The following is a 17181-nucleotide window of genomic DNA, read 5'->3' as shown; positions in this document are numbered from 1 at the left end:
GAATGGAAATACAAATACACTGTATGACAATCCTATGCTAATGTTCTATCAGTGATGAACACAATAAATAAATAAATACAAACAAACTAATGTACAGTTGTTTTATGAATCTTTTCCGTTTTATTTTAAAGTAATTTTCCTTTGAGTTAAAACATTATCCAACTGTTAGTGCCCATTAAAGCATAGATGAGTAACTTCCGTTTTAAATCAGTGTGTAAATACAGTTCAAATTAGATATGTTTGCCATGATGCACTACTGCCACCTGCTGGATGAAAGTATATCTTAACCTTCCCTGCATTTGCCAATATCAGACAACAGAAGCAAAGAGTGTAGTTCATCACTAGCAGTGGTAACCACATCAACACCATGAAGACAAAACACCTCTGTAGATATGGATGCAGTTATTGCTGATTCTTTTTGATGTTTGATAAACCGCGTGAGATTTAGCACAGTGTTGTTGTATTACTTCATACTGTTCAGTGGCTGACTTAAAAAAGAAAAGAAAGAAGAAAAAGAAGTAAAATGTCACCTGTTATATTCAATGAAGCAAATAGGTGATAGGCATGTTTCAAATAATAAGATGTTATTTGACCCAAACTGTTGCAGTGAGAAGCTTTTCACCCATTGCATATCCATTTGTGAAAGCATATCCTGTGGTCATGCGCTTATATATCCTGTGAGTGCATCAGGATAAGAAGAAGAGGAAGTGATGCACCCATCATGGCCAGTGCTTGTGAGTAGGCACTAGTTTTATGATGTAGGGCTGTTTCAGTTGTTCAGATCTCAGTTCACCAAAGTTATGTGCCCCAAAAATAGGGATTCATCAGGCTAAAATTATGAAATGGGGGCTCAGAGAGAATTAAACATCATTTTCACACCTGGAGTGACAACCACCGAGTCCAGACCTCAACCGTTTTGAGAATCTTTGGGATGTACGGGAGAAGACTTTGTGCAGCAGTCCGACTCTGTCTGGGCCATGCACTGCATCCTGATGTGTTAAGATACTAGTTAGTAATCACATTACATGCATTTGCATTGATAATTATGAGTAGATGAACACATGTTATGACAAAGAGAAAATAGCAAAATTATATGTCCACACTATGAATGCCCCTGATATAAACTTTTTGAAGTTGTTTATTTTTTTAATGTGCATCTATATACATAAACATTGATAATGCACTATATGCTAGAAATACAATTCATAAAAACACTGTGGCTGTAGCTGTAATGAAACAGTAAGAAAAACAAAATGCAACCTAATGAAGCAAGGTGTGCTTTAAGAATAATGCTTTATGATGGGTGGAGGAGTATTAGGTTAGCATTTAGGTTTCTTATATTAGAAAAATTGTGCATCCTTAAAGATGCTGAAAAAGTAAGTGAATTAACATTCCAGTGGTCTCCACTACTCTGCTGAAGACATGAGCAGCTATGTCAACCCAACACTGAAAGGATATATGTCATTCAGCAGCACTTATACACCAAGAAAATCCCATAATAAAAATAGTCACACTAATATATTCCTGTTTCAGTGAACTAACTAGTCTGTTTAAAATAATAGAAGCACATAAAAGTAGATTGGAAAAAAAAACAACCCCCAACAACAACAAAACGCACGCACGTACGCAGGCACGCATGCAGGAACAGTACTGTGATAACAAAAGGATCAAAAGGATTAAGGAGCACAATTCAGTTTCAGGCACATTCATTATTAATTGCAAATAAAAAAGAAATGTATGGCAGATTTAAAAAAAGCAAAAAAGCAAAAAAAAAGATTAAAAAAAAACCAAAACAACAATAAATTAAAATGCAGTGTCTTAAAAGTTTTTAAAGGAATACTTTAGGTAGACAAGTCATTCTGGGGACCAATTTATAGAGTAAATCCAAGAGTAACATTGAGTAACACGCCACAAGAAATGTTCACATAAGGTAATTATTAAAATGAACCCTTGATCAGAGCATCATGAAGCATCATTTTAATAGAACTAAATCATATATTTGACTTGGATATCTCCAGCGTACTTGCCACAATATATATTCAGAAAACACTGTTAAAGAAGAGTGTCACTTGCAAAGTGACACTTCAACCTAATCACCAAAACCTAATTACTAAAACCTAATCACTAAAACCTAATCACATCCATTACACAGACAACGTGAGGTGATTTTTCCTCCACAGCAAAAGAGCGGCTTGATAATTCAATGGAAAATGAAAGGAATTCATCTCTAAATAGTCACAGATGTCTCTTTACATGACCAGCAAATGATGAAGCAATATTTATAAGTATGCGCAAAGATTTTTAAATAATTTTTAGGCAGTGGCTAATGCAAATTCTGAGCCACACACAAATACCAAGAAATCTAAAAACACTTTAAAAACCTTATACATTTTAAATGTCTAGTTTACAGATACGATCTTCTCTGCATTTGAAAAAGTTCCTGTACTTACAAATATCTGTCAATATTTACATATATGTTAAACCTTTCTGCTTTATAGTCATTTTCATCATGCAAGTTTGTATTCGTAATTATTTTTTTCGTTTTTGTATTTCATAAGCACTCACTGTGTTTTTAATTTCCTGTACTTTTATCTTGTGTTTTTGTCCATCACTCTTTCAGAATTTCATTCAGTAAGTTTACCGAATGGCGTAATGTGTCTGTCTGTCTGTCTGTCTGTCTGTCTGTCTGTCTGTCTGTCTGTCTGTCTGTCTGTCTGCCTGCCTGCCTGTCTGTCTGTCTGTCTGTCTGCCTGTCTGTCTATTCTATATGACACATTTGTGACTATTATCAGAAAAATGTAGTCTCCATAAAAATACATCAAAGTTGAAACAGTTGTAGACTTTTGTGCAATGGCTCATACAAAAGGATGAAATGGAGAACAAAATATTTCTTCTCAGGCTCCCATATGTTTTATTTAATGTATCCAAGCTGCTCCTGGAAAATGAAGTCTCCTGCGGGTCATTTGTGTGAGAGGATCCTGCTGATCATTTCAATGTGTCCAGTAACATCTTTCTGACCGCATCTCTTCCACTTATCTGCTTTAGGTTGGCAGCTTCTCCAAGAATCCATAGGTGACTTTATGGGCCAGATGTGAGAATCTTCATAGATGTTCTGAGTCCAGTTGCAGCAGGTAGTTTAGTTGTGCAGAGGAGTTCAATGGAAGAGTTCTAGCAGCCATAGCAAGGTTTATTCATTTCATTGAGCAGGTGCTATAAAACTGTAGCCTCTTCCATGGCTTTGACCCATCTGAAAGACAGCAACAGGACATTAGAACTTTAAACTAGATATTTTCTTGGACTTTTCTTGGTTTAAGCTGCATTACTGTTTTTTTTTAGAGTTCTTGCTTTCAAAGTATAAAAAGTGCAGGGAATGTCTGACAAAGCTATACCATAGGGACACTATGATTTTATGGTGTGGGCTGATGGACGAGAACAATCTGTTAACAAATCTTTGTCTTTCATTTTGTTTAATGGTTTTCCAAAGTTTCTCAAAGGTTAAACACAATTTCCATTTTGTCTTTTGGAATTCTGCCTTTTCAAACTAGTAATAAACTCACTAGTTCACAAACTTTCCTGTCAATAGGAGTATTATAAACAAACATTCAGACTCAACTTTTGAGGTTGACTGCATGTAATAAAAATAATCTATATAGGCTACAGAGAGAGAGATTATGCCACTTGTGTAGCCAAAGACCAAGAAAAATATTGACCTTTAATGAGTGCTAATTGCCAACTTGATTCCCTGCAAGCACATAAGTGCTACTTTTAATGCGTATTAATAACAAATTTGAGTGCTTGTTGTGTATCCACATTTGTTATCTACATTTGCACAACATAGAAAATCTATAGATGGAAAGGAAAACATTTGCAGATCATCTGCTCAGTGTCGTGATCACACCTTTGGTGATGACATTTACATCAAACAAACTAATATAATGCCTGTATATGGTATAAAGACAGCTATAGTCTTCCATGCTTGTCAGCTGCTGTCAAACTCCTCAAAACAACGGGTCTGGTGGTTTGGCCTTTGCGCTCTCACATCAATGCCCCAGGTTACACTCTTGGTCAGGGAATTGGATTTTTCAAATGGTTCTTCAAGACAGCAATAAAGGACACATCTCTCACTTCCATAAACACTGGAGCTGACCTGCGTGCACTGTGTTGATCATCCGCTCTGAAGGTGTAGTAGAGCATTCTTTTGTGGTATAAATGAAATATATTACTACTTTCTTCTCCCTCGGGCCTCTCAGTCAGCTTCACAGTAAAGCCTTGCAGCGGTAGGCTTTCTGAAGCCACTTTCTCCTGAAGAAGACAGAGGGAGACAAGAAATAGGGCACAATTTAAATTGTTGTTAGGAGCAATAGGAACATTTTTCTAAGTAATTTCATGCACCAAAAAGAACAAAGCAGTATTACTCAAAAGAAACAGAAAGAGCACAGATAATCCCTTTATCAACTGTTTAGTGTTCTGCTCATGTGACTGAAAAAGGTTGAAATGTGGCCAGGCATAAAGAGGGATGAATGACATTTGTAAAGAAATGGTTCTTTGCTTCAGTGATGAATAAATGATGATGAGTATTATACTATTTTTAGGGCTGGTGTGGGAGACTCTGTGTCCCCTCACCTCACGGGCTGTGAAGGTGTAGAGCACCTTATCTTTGAGGAGGAACCACAGTCTCTTCCACTTTCTTTTGCTCTTCTTACGTCGCTGCAGGCTCCCGCTCATGGTGGAGCCCTCTACACCAAACGACACCTGATAATATTATAGGGACATTAGACGCAGAGACAGGAATGCAAAATGATGGATACGAGGAATATGGAATACAAGTGTAACAATTTAAAATCGGATATCTATTTGCAGATGCTATTGCTCGTATTAGTCCAACTTTTAAGATAGGCAGAATGACAACAATTGAGCTGAAGTGAACACTAATGGCAGCTGTTGTGCACCAGTATGCCAATAAACTGTTGTATATTTCAGAGATTATGGTTTACAACCTTGATGGTTATAAATTGGTGGTCATTTGCCTGGGTCTGGGTTTGATTCCTGGAACAACATGAACTTACTAAAAAGCACAATCTTTCCGATAAAGTACAGACAGAAGTGTGCATTAAAAACAGCAGCTCCTAAAAATACTGAATAAAGGTTTCCCAGAAAAGGGGCTATACTTATAATTGGGGATTATGGGATTGTTTCTGATCTAAAGTGCATCTGTAAGATAGTGATTGATTATATACATTCTGGATATAAAATGTAGTTACAGATGTCAGACAAGAGGAGTATTCCACCTGGCTGAGACTTGAAGAACTCTTCCTGGACTTCCACAAACTGGGGGGCTGCAAGTTCTGGAAGACGGTGGACAAGGGACGACTGGCCCGGTGAGCCCGAAGGCTGGCGTTATCACATCCTCCTGGTATACTGCCACCTAAAAATATGCAAACAATTATTATTCTGTTTTGGAATGAAGCTAAATAACCGTCAGGAAATCTCCCCCACGTGGAATAAAAGATGTACCTCTTTTCCTGAGCTCTTCATAGCAGTGGTCACACACTTTGGCCATCCTGTCTTTGAGGTACTTCAGAGGGAATCTGTTTCTGGAACAAGCTCTGCACACCACCTGCTCAAAGAGGGGACCTGCATCAGACAGCTTTATGCGACATCCTCAGCCCAAATGAGCCAAAGAATATTGGTCACAACAAAAAAAAAAAGCCATTACAAAGGTGATCAGAAGAGGTATAGATACAGCTTTGTACAGCTTGCTAAAACTAGTAACCTCCTGAACACTGTGAACCCAAACAACAGTGATAAAGTAAAAAGTAGTAAGTAAAAACAATAGTTTTAGTGCCGTGTGTCTGACCTTGCCACAGGCATTGCAGTGGTGTCGTCTGAGCGTGAGACTGAAGTCAGATGTGCAGTTCATGCACATCAGTACGTGAGAAACTGGCACCAGCACCGGTGCAGCTTCTCCCAGGGCCATCCACAGTTTCTCACGGGCCTGTTGGGACAATAGTGGTAAGATGTTGAAAGGTCATTCCCAGAATACTTAAAGATACCAGAACAAAGATTGGTGTCAGACCTAACAGTGTTGGTTTCCATAATGTTGTGAATTTTTACAGAGTTCAGGGTTAATTGCTCGTTTTTTCTTTCTTTTGAGGGGCTGAAAAGTGTCCTATCTTTTTCCGAATGTTTATTATCATCCAAAATGAACAAAAAAAAAGACAAATCATCAGTTTGTCCTGCAGAGAGATTGAAGTATCACATCCCTTTCACCAAGGCAAACATTTCACACACCTCAAAATATTGTCTATTTAAAAAATTCAATGTATAATTCCAAAATACTTTATTTATCCCAGAAAGGAAATGAATTGTTACAGTAGTAATTACATTTAAGTCTCTTCAGTTGTGACTTGCCATTGTTTATGTTATGTTTATGTAATATTTGCTCGGGGGTTATGTTCTGGGTCTCTGGAAAGATCCTAGAGACTCAACTTCTGTTGGAATAGATGCTATATACAGTAAATAAAATTGAATTGAAATTGAATTAAAATTCAAAGAGTCATTGCAGAGGGTTATTTCTGTGGGCATGAAGGATCCCTTGTCCCTCTTCATTGTAGTGGATCTGAAGAAGCCTCTGATTGAAGCCACTACATGGCTGAGTCACTGAGTTGTGAAGATGATGCTCATGGTTATTGATGCTCTTCTTCATTTTATGAAAAATCAACTCCAGAGGCTCCGGAGCTCTGATGTTGCTCCCTCAATAGACGACTGCAGATGTGATTGCACTCTCCACAACAGAATTACCAAAGATATTCACCATTCACTTTATGCAAACGCTGAATGACCTAAACTTCCTTAAGACGTAAAATCTGCTCTGCCCTTTTCCTATAGGCATCTGTTGTATCTCCTGTTCAGTCTGTCCATGTAAACAGTGAGGTATTTGTACTCCTTCATCACCTCCACTTCTTCTCTCATGATGGGAAAACTAGTTGACTTAATCCTGGCTCTCCTAAAATCCACAATCATCTCTTTTGTCTTATTCAAATTCAAGATGACATGATTACTCCCACTCCATGCCACAAAACTGTACACAAGTTCTTTGCACTTGCGTCTCTTGTCCATCACTGATATGCCCCACAACTTCAGAGTCATCAGAGTATTTCTCCAGATGACTGGACTCTAACTTGTACTGAAAGTCTGAGGTGTACATAGTGAAAAGGGAAGGTGAGAGTACAGTCCCCTGCGGTGCTCCTGTGCTGCTGAGCACCTGGTCAGACACAACCATTCAGTCACAAACTGGTCCGTTTGTCAGGTAGTCAGCAATCGTGGAGGCATCTATGTTTCTTCTGGAGTTTCTTACATAGTAATGCAGGCTGGATGGTGTTAAATGCACTGGAGAAATTAAAGAACCTTCTCAGAAGGGGTTTACAGGATTAATTCTCAGAACTGAGAATCCTCTCAGTTCTGCCTGCTTCGTCCAGATGACTGGGGATTTGTTAGAGGAGATGTATGATGACATCTTCCACTCCAACCCCACAGCAATAAGAAAACTGTGGGGCAGTGTGGTTGTTGCTTATTCAGATGGGCCAATAAAAGTCTCTCCAGGACGTTCATGGTGTGAGATGTTAGTTAAATTAATTACTTTATATTTTAGAAAATATTAAATCATAACCGATCATTATATTTCTTGCATACTTTGTCTGATCAACTTCAAACTCACCACAAGCAGTATCCACCCTGATCTCATTAATTTCATACAGACCGGTCAAACAGTACACATACATTATTCAATTTTGGACACCAAACAATAGATACCACACTGAAATCCGTTTTAAATACTATTTGCATTTAAGAAATTGTTCAGTTGAATTTATGCAACTTTCTCAAAAAGTCTTCCAAATAAGGGAAGATTGGAGCTTTCTATGTAATCTTTAACTTTGACGGATTCAAGCTTCTCTTCCTCAGAAAGGGCTTGACAATGGCAAGTTTTGAAGGATCTGGGGAAAGTGCCGGATAGGATTAATGCATTAACATTTTTCACCACAAGTGTTTCTATAGAAGAAGAACTGTTTTAAGGAAGCTGGTTGGTCAGGTATCTAAACAACATGATGATGAATTTAGATTCTGGACTACCTTCCCCAGGATTTAAGCACTGATAGAGGTAGATGTTGCATAAAGATGTTACATGTGTCTGCAGTTACGTAAGAAGTGCAATGTTGGGTGTAGATGTATTGGGTGTAGATATATTACATCAAAAGAAGACTGCAAACTTGTAACACCTATTCTGAGAAATGTAATCTAACTGTGCTGGGAAGTTAGTTAGTTTCTCAACAGTGGTGAAAAGCTTTTGGTTGTTATGTTAAAAAAGGTTGTTCAACCTTTTTCAGAACAGTGTTCTAGTCAGCAGGACTTCTTTAAAGATTTCATTGGGAATGTGTAGCTTCATTTTTTCCCCGATTTGTAAACACCTTCCTTTTTTCTGACTTAAGACAGCTGGGTTATGGTGTACTTTCTTTGTGTGTTCATCATATGTGTGCTTGTTTACAAAGTAATGAACTACTTCATTATTCTCATTCTTATTCTCAGTTCCAATCCTCAAATAGCAGCGCCCTGCGTGTTAGACCCTGCAGCAGCACACCTGGCTAAAAGTAAGGGGTCATTGACAGACTCATACAGACCTTGATGTGAAGTAAAATAGGTTCACTTGAATCAGGTGTGTTGGCACAGGCAAACAGACTAGAACTGAGTAAAACTGTACTTCACAGTCTCAGTTCTGGCTAATCAAGTCCATTGTTTGGTTATATGAGCAGGAAAGATATACAGTAAATCGGCAACAGTGGGCTTCTGACACAGGCGCACTGGGGAGGAAAAGGTGTCCATACCTCGAATAGGAAGGCAATGGCACCTGAAGGCAGTGGTGCTGGTTACAGCTTTGATTAATTTACTTTTTTCATGCAAAACTAATTGTATATAGTATGAGTATATAGCAGTAGATAGATATAGGAAATATTAGTGATTAACTGTTTGAAAAAGCAATTACATTACATTTTCTTTAGCAAATCAAGCCATTGTTTGAAGCATGTGAGATGCTGTCCTACTATTCAACCTAACATAAATTAGGTTAAAGTTATTTTTCTTTTCTTATTTACCTCACTGCAGGGTTCACCGAATGTGCAGAGTCCTGCAGCGTGGTCTGCAATCGCTCGACTTAATGTGTGGAACCAGTCCTCCCGTTCTCCAACCGAACTGAACAAAAACACCAACATTCATTTAACCAATGCTTTTGAATCACATCAGAATGCAATTACACAGGGAAAAAACATATTCTTATTCTAGTCATCAATTATTTTAGACTTGTGGCTCTCTGTCTTCCTGCTCACCTGGCAGTCAGAGTAATAGTGATGTCAGACACCTCAATGCGAAGACAGTTTTGCATGTTGTCCAGTATGGGTTTGCTCACCTGTGGGTGCAAAAAAACATGTCACAAGTGAAGGGGAAAAGGTGTAGATAATACCTGAGAGAATAGTAGTGATAGAGTGTTAGACCTTTACCTTCATCCCTGACAGGGTCAGTGTGTTTTTAAGTCTGTATTTCCCATCCTGCTGAGGGTATGTGTACAGCATTATATCATTCATCTGAAAGTAAAAAATAAAAAGAAATATATTGAATATATAAGGGAAATGTTCATGCATTCCTCAGCACAATAAAAACAACGTATGCAAGAGCAGAGGTGTCAAGTAACGAAGTACAAATACTTCGTTACCTTACTTAAGTAGAAATTTTGGTTACCTATACTTCAATAGAGTAATTATTTTTCAGACGACTTTTTACTTTTACTCCTTACATTTTCACGCAATTATCTGTACTTTTTACTCCTTACATTTTAAAAACAGCCTCGTTACTCTATTTCATTTCGGCCTTTAAAAAAAACTATCCAGTTAAATTGCTCCATCCGGATAGAGTGAATTTGGTTGTGGTTGTTTCAGATGTTCTTGTCCAGTTTTGTTCTTACATCCGTTCCCTCAGATTCCTGCAACTAAACTTGGACGTACATTCCAATAAAGGTTAGGATAAATTATAACATGCCTCTGAAGTTTGACTTTTTGCACCATTACAATACTTATAGGCAACTAGTCATCATATCTTCTGCTCTCTGAAACACATGTTAATGCTCAATAGTACACATATATGCTTCTTTAATATATTTGCATTATACTAAGATGCATTCATTTTCAATGGCTTTTGTCCTTAATGGCTTTTTTCCCCCTTACATTACTTTTACTTTTATACTTTAAGTAGTTTTGAAACCAGTACCTTTATACTTTTACTTGAGTAAAAAACTTGAGTTGATACTTCAACTTCTACAGGAGTATTTTTAAACTCTAGTATCTATACTTCTACCTGAGTAATGAATGTGGATACTGAAGACACCTCTGTGCAAGAGAGAGCATGTTAATCATAGTTTGGAGAGAAGGCTTGACTATCCAGTACTCAGTAAGCAACACAAGGTGGTGGTGTTGTACTAAAGGATGTAGCTCAAAGCAGCATGAGAAACAACGACATTAGACTTTTTTTTTTCTCAGTAGTCATACTTGAAAGCACAAATTTATAAGTATGCACTCAACAAGATCAGGGATTACTGTAAATAAGGTGTTTATTCCTATGTGAAAATAAAAGTATAATAGTCCCCTGAGCACACAGAGTTCATTGTGTTATGAAAGGTATTTCATTACACAGACAAAAGAAATGACATAATTGGTCACACCTAATGTGTGCTCTAAACATCCGCTGGGGCCATAAAGCGGCATCCAGGAATTCTCCACTCTGCTCCGACTCCAGGTCTCCTCCTTACCCTCGTACACTTCTCAGACTACACTGACATCCAGGACTGGGTGGACCCGGCTACCTTCACCACCACCACCACAACAACAACAGAAACACGACCACTAGACTGCTCTTTGGCAGCCTGGCCGGGAGACAAAACAGCGTGTGATAGTCCAACTTGAGCCCTGCCTGTGACCTCCGGGTTGCAGGCACCACATATTTGTCTACTCCACCCTGCGCTGCTCCTTTTGCCAAAGATTCCTTCCAAAGAAACTTGGCAGAGAGCTGAGAAAACAGACTTCACGGGATTACCCAGAGGACTGACATCCACCCTTTCGATCCATGCCCTTTTTTTGATAGTGGCGTATTAATCCTGTAAACCTTAATCTCCTACAGCTGTCTTTTACTGTCTCGCCTCCATGTTGCAGCTGTCTAGATATCCATCCTTCTTTTAATTTTCTCTTATAAACTTTAGATTTGTTTTTCGCTTGTGACATGCTCCCAGCTTCTCTCTGTCCCAGGTCACAGTTTGAATTATTTTTATTTATTTATATATATACATATATATATATATATATATATATATATATATATATATATATACATATATATATATATATATATATATATATATATATATATATATATATATATATATATATATATATATATATATATATATATATATATATTCAATTTATAAAACATTTATTAAATTATATAACCCCAGAATGTACGATCCTGCCTTTTTAATTACAATTTTACAGCACTTTATTAGTTTGATGTCTAGTTTATTCTTTAAATTTTTTTTTTTTTTTTTTTTTTTTTTTTTTACTGTTTGTGTGATTGTTTTAGGGGATATATATGTACATATATGTGGAAAAAGTTTGTAAATTTGACATAAGTCTTGATATGCTTGTTGAACTTCAATAAAAATATTGTTAAAAAAAAATAAAAATTATATAACCCTAACATAAAACCCTGACTAACTGAAGCTGTCGATTTCTCGTGAAAACATAGCTTTATTGCCCTAATTGGCCAGAGATATCAACTTTTAAGAAAGACAAGTTGACTGATAAAATAGAGCAACGTTTTATTTTCTATTTGAATTAAGTGGGAGAAGCAGCAAATGCTGCTGTGGATATCTAGCTAAAGTACACTTCATAAAACAAGACTGCGCTGATTGCAAATGGAACAATAGAGTGGGCTTCTCTATTTCACATTATGTGTTTTTGTAACAGCACCACTCCTCCTTGGCCACCTCCTTCCTACATTCTACAGTGTCTGGTCCTCACTTTGCTGTCAGTCCCCTCCCAATACACAGGAAGCCGGCATCCAGTGACCCACACCAAACATCCTGTAAGGAAGTGGGGCCCTTGAAAACAAGTCCTGAGAGAGGACAAGAGGAGATCAGTGGAGAGGGAGCTTTTTTTCTGTGGTTGTGGTGCTAGGTGGAGGTCTTAGAGCCTTGGCCTCAACCCCTACCCAGATCAGGGCAGCTTTGTTTTCCTGATTGCATGAATAATTTGGTAGGTGCTTCATTCTGTTTATCAGACACCAAAGTGCTATAACAATACATTTAACAGGCTTAAATTATAAACCCTTTATTTGAAAGATGCTAGCATTCATAATTGACTAAATTTACACTTTATAATATATATAATATCCGTATTTACAAAAACGGATACGTTTTGAAAAATACCATCATTTACACGAACCCGCATAAAGTCATGCTAGCCAATCCTGGAAAAAAACGTCAACAAATGACACGAGTAACTTCCAGTTACTTCCAAGATGGAACGAGAGTCTTTCGTTTGGAGTGACAGAGAAGTGGAGTTACTTTTAAGTGTGACTTTTGAATATAAAACAGGTAAAATACAAGAAAATATTGACGGTGGCCAAAAAAATTGTAAACACAGGTCGGACACATGACGCTGGGGACGTTTCTGTTGCATAATGTGACGTTCTGAAGCCTAAATGTCCGTTTCCCTCCGTTTACAAGCAAACGTGAATACGGGGTTTTTGCAAATCTCCACTTTGGCCGGAGTTTTCAGAACTGATCGGTTTTGGTGACTTTGAGCTTCGTTTTCGTGTAAACGAACTGCCAAAATGCATGAAAACACCACCGTTTTTGCTACGTGTAAACGGGGCCTTCGATGATACCCTGCTTCAGCACACGGTAATACAAGTGGCTTTGTCATTAACAGACTTGTGCAGAACCTGATGACAAGCCAATGCTGACCATTCATTTGAATCAGGTGTGTTGATGCGGGGGTGAAGAAACCCTGCTCTAGAGACATTATTACCAAGAATGCATCTTCAAAAAGGCCATTGTACACTGATGTGGTTTAAGCTTGAAAATTACATAAAGTGATTTAGTCCTTTATGTGTTCAGTTGTTCATTTTATAAATTTCAAAGATTTTTTGAGATTTTACTACATCTTATTTCAAAATGAAAGCATGTATCGCCTGATATGCAACTGTACTGGTACTGGTCAAAATAACCTAAATATACACTGGTTGAAGCCACTAAACTGATGGAACACAAGAAAATAAGACATGCTTTTCACTGGTTGACTGTTGCATCACTTGAGCATTACATCACGGAATATAAATCTGGAGAAAAAATGCTGTCAGTCTTGTTGTTCTGGTAGCTCCCCAGGCAGATATTTCTGTGTTTTCATAACCATTTGAAGTCTTGTATCCTTGTCTGCCAGTCACAATATAAAAAAATATGCGAGTCAGTTTTCAGGAAACTGGGTAGGTGGCTCATGTTGAAGGGAAGAAAGCATACTTTTTTTTTTTTTTTTGCAAATCCAACCCTAGTGACTTTATTTAAAAGGCATTTGTTTGACAAAAGCATGTGACTTTCTAGTTTTAAGTGAGTTTTTATCTTCTCCTTTTTTGAATTTCTGAATGAAGCAATTAATCCCATATTTGTTCACGTTCAGCTAATCAGCTATTGGTAATTTAAAAAAAACAAAGTGATGAGAAAAACTTCTTGTAAAAATCTTGGCAGAGGAGCTAATAAATGTCACCAAAAATGTTTAACGCAAATCATAAAAGAGATACAAATACAGTATTAGCTGTAAAATGTGCCTGATGTTACAATGTAAGAATGACAGGAAAAGGAGCATTACCAGAAACAGGTGTCGTGGCTGTCGACTCTTCTTTGAGACTTTCATGATGGTGCCCTCTTTGACAAATATCTGCCAAGAGAAATACCAGTAAAGTTTTCAAAAAGCCATGTTTATTTGCCAAATGGATACTTAACACAAACAATGATAAGACCATGCGTTTCATGCTTTCATAGGATCTAAGATAGTTGTTTTTCAGATGAAGTTGAAGAACGCTGCTTCATGATTCTCACCCTTCCAGGCTTCAGAAGGTCCCTCTTCCCTTCAATGCTGTACTCTATGTGGACAAGACGCAACAGATTTTCCTGCAGAAAAAAGGAAGCAAGAGATGGATGAAGATTATTTAGGAATGATGGAGGAGATGACATAGGAACACCCATCCCTCCTTGTTTGTCAATGATGGTGTAGCATGCGGAAAAGGATGTGATACTGAACTATGAATGGGGATGAAGAGATCGAACAACTTGTTTGTACTGTCTATTGGCCTATGTGTCTGCAGCAGTGCATATGCACAGAAGAGAAAGAAGGGATAAAAAAACAAAGGAAGGAAGTCAGCGACACAGGGAAGCCCAACATTGAGAGGCATGAGATAAGGAGAGGGGCTTGTGTATTTTCTCCATGACATAGACACATTTGAAAGGGAACATACGTCATGCCCACCCTTGCACTGCTCTCTTAGGAATGATACACAACGACTTTGTGATGACATCATCATTCCGTGTCCCTTCCATTAATCTCCAAAACATAGACATAGACCTTTCCTTCACTACAGCAAGTGGTTTAGCACACAGATTAATAGACAAGCTGTGTAACTTCTCCGTGATTGAAAATCTTTCTTTCATGCAGGATATAAAGAAACAATGCTTGGCAGTGAATTTGTCAACCCAGGCAACAGAGAATGTAACAAGACAAGTGGGGGTGTAAGGACTCAGAAACTCACCCCCTGTTTCAGATTGTCATTGGTCTGGTCTGCCACTTCTGACACAATCACTAAGGCAGCTGCAACACACAACAGAGAACAAAACCAAGAGCACTTGAATACAACCAAAAAACAACAACAAAGAAGCACATTCATTGACTTTAAAACAGTAACTACTACTACTACTACTACCAGAGGTGTCAAGTAACAAAGTAGAAATACTTCGTTACCTTACTTAAGTAGAAGTTTTGGTTATCTATACTTCACTGGAGTAATTATTTTTCAGATGACTTTTTACTTTTACTCCTTACATTTTCACGCAATTATCTGTACTTTTTACTCCTGACATTTTAAAAACAGCCTCGTTACTCTATTTCATTTCGGCCTTTAAAAAAAACTATCCAGTTAAAGCAGCACAACGGAACTTTCAGCTTTTCTGAGTTTGGCGGCATCTTTTGGACAAAAGCGGTAGTGCTTTACCAGAAAGAACACTACGTTTCCCATGAGCACCAGCGCGTACTGCCGGAAAACTCCTGTCCCGTCGCTGCATTTGTTTTGATGAGAGGAGACGGGATGCTTTTCTGTTTCACCAAGTGAACAGACGGAACGCAAAAAAAAAGATGTTAAACTGCTGGAAATGAACTGGAATTTACCGGGATACCTTAAACAAGGAAGCCAGGGAGCGGTATATGGAGAAAATAATGATTATAAACGGTCTGGATTCATATGAAATCCCTACTGAAGACCCATGTGTTTTAATAAATGTGTATAATAGTACAACATACAGTACATGTTTTGTATCCTTCTTACTTCTCTTTTCTTTTTTTTGACCGCATTATGTTGAAGAGAGTCCGAGGCGTGATTATTTTTGTTTTCCTCGTGAGATTATTTTTTTCCTCTGCAGCTACAAATAAGAGTTAATATTTTTTCCTCAACAAACTAGTTTTATCTGAAGATTGGGGTTAATTGCACCGAAGAGAGCTGGCCAGCAACTGCATTTAGCTGGAGAAGTGAGGAATAAAACCCGTGTTTTGATCCGACCCAGTCTGCGTGAGTGTTTGTGGTTTAAGGCTGATTTATGGTCCTGCGTTAAATCGACGCAGAGCCTACGGCGTAGGGTACGTGGCGACACGCATCGTACGTTGCGCGTCGCCACGTACCCTACGCCGTAGGTCTGCGTCGATTTAACGCAGCACCATAATTCAGGCTTTACTGTGAGGAAGCCGGTGTTTGGTCGTTACAGCCGCGATCCAAAGCGAGCCGACGACTCTTTCACTCTTTTACTTTGTTATGTCAGATACTTGGTCTCCGTGGTTCTGCCTCCGAGCAGGAAAGTGGTGAAAAGTTAAACCATTATTGATCTTTTCCCCACGTCTGTTGTGTGGAGCTGCTGCAGCCACAACGCAGCAACAGCTTCTGCGGAGCTCTGAGCTCCACGCCCCGCCCATTTTCGACTCGACTGCGAATCGGGAAGGAGGGGGAAGTGACGTATGCCGTAAAGCAGTCAAAGTCGTAACGATTTGTAGTTTTTTAGTGTGGTAGGGTTCCTACCATGCTCCTCAAAGTTACATAGTGCCAGTGAAGGCGATACAGATCCCCTCAGACCATGACAGAGGTGTCATTAAACCTGTTGGAAGTTGATGTACCATCACAATGACTCTAGAAATATGATATTAAGGTGGAAAAGTTACGTAGTGTCGCTTTAAATTGCTCCATCCGGATAGAGTGAATTAGGTTGTGGTTGTTTCAGATGTTCTTGTCCAGTTTTGTTCTTACATCCGTTCCCTCAGATTCCTGCAACTAAACTTGGATGCACATTCCAATAAAGGTTAGGATAAATGATAACATGCCTCTGAAGTTTGACTTTTTGCACCATTACAATACTTATAGGCAACTAGTCATCATATCTGCTGCTCTCTGAAACACATGTTAATGCTCAATAGTACACATATATGGTTCTTTAATATATTTGCATTATACTAAGATGCATTCATTTTCAATGGCTTTTGTCCTTAATGGCTTTTTTCCCCCTTACAATACTTTTACTTTTATACTTTAAGTAGTTTTGAAACCAGTACTTTTATACTTTTACTTGGGTAAAAACAGAAAAAACAGAGTTGATACTTCAACTTCTACAGGAGTATTTTTAAACTCTAGTATCTATATTGAGTAATGAATGTAAATACTTTTGACACCTCTGACTACTACTGTCATTTAGCAGACACTTTTATCCAAAGCGACTTACATCTGAGAGAACAACACAAGCAAGAAATCACATATATACAGCATGGATAAGTGCTGGTC

The 17181-nt window shown here is 38.1% G+C and overlaps 1 protein-coding gene across 2 annotated transcripts in view; it reads right to left on the bottom strand.

Moving 5' to 3' along the window:
• Positions 1-1140: 1140 nt before the first annotated feature.
• Positions 1141-17181, bottom strand: part of fgd5a (FYVE, RhoGEF and PH domain containing 5a) — a 37159-nt gene continuing 21118 nt past the window's right edge. Inside the window, exons 10-21 of one of the 2 annotated variants that reach the window (XM_061727870.1) lie at positions 14899-14957; positions 14192-14263; positions 13962-14030; positions 9549-9632; positions 9378-9457; positions 9147-9243; positions 5858-5995; positions 5515-5617; positions 5289-5425; positions 4624-4752; positions 4148-4302; positions 1141-3247 (exon numbers count right to left, since the gene is read on the bottom strand). In XM_061727870.1, coding sequence (XP_061583854.1) covers positions 3211-3247; positions 4148-4302; positions 4624-4752; positions 5289-5425; positions 5515-5617; positions 5858-5995; positions 9147-9243; positions 9378-9457; positions 9549-9632; positions 13962-14030; positions 14192-14263; positions 14899-14957 — 1160 coding nt within the window. In that variant the 3' untranslated portion in view covers positions 1141-3210. The remainder of the gene's footprint in view (positions 3248-4147; positions 4303-4623; positions 4753-5288; positions 5426-5514; positions 5618-5857; positions 5996-9146; positions 9244-9377; positions 9458-9548; positions 9633-13961; positions 14031-14191; positions 14264-14898; positions 14958-17181) is intronic. The other variant, XM_061727871.1, reaches the window with a different exon arrangement.

Source organism: Cololabis saira, chromosome 8, assembly GCF_033807715.1.
Source record: "Cololabis saira isolate AMF1-May2022 chromosome 8, fColSai1.1, whole genome shotgun sequence".
NCBI classification, from domain to species: Eukaryota; Metazoa; Chordata; class Actinopteri; order Beloniformes; family Belonidae; genus Cololabis; species Cololabis saira.
This window is presented reverse-complemented; position numbering and strand designations above follow the sequence as displayed.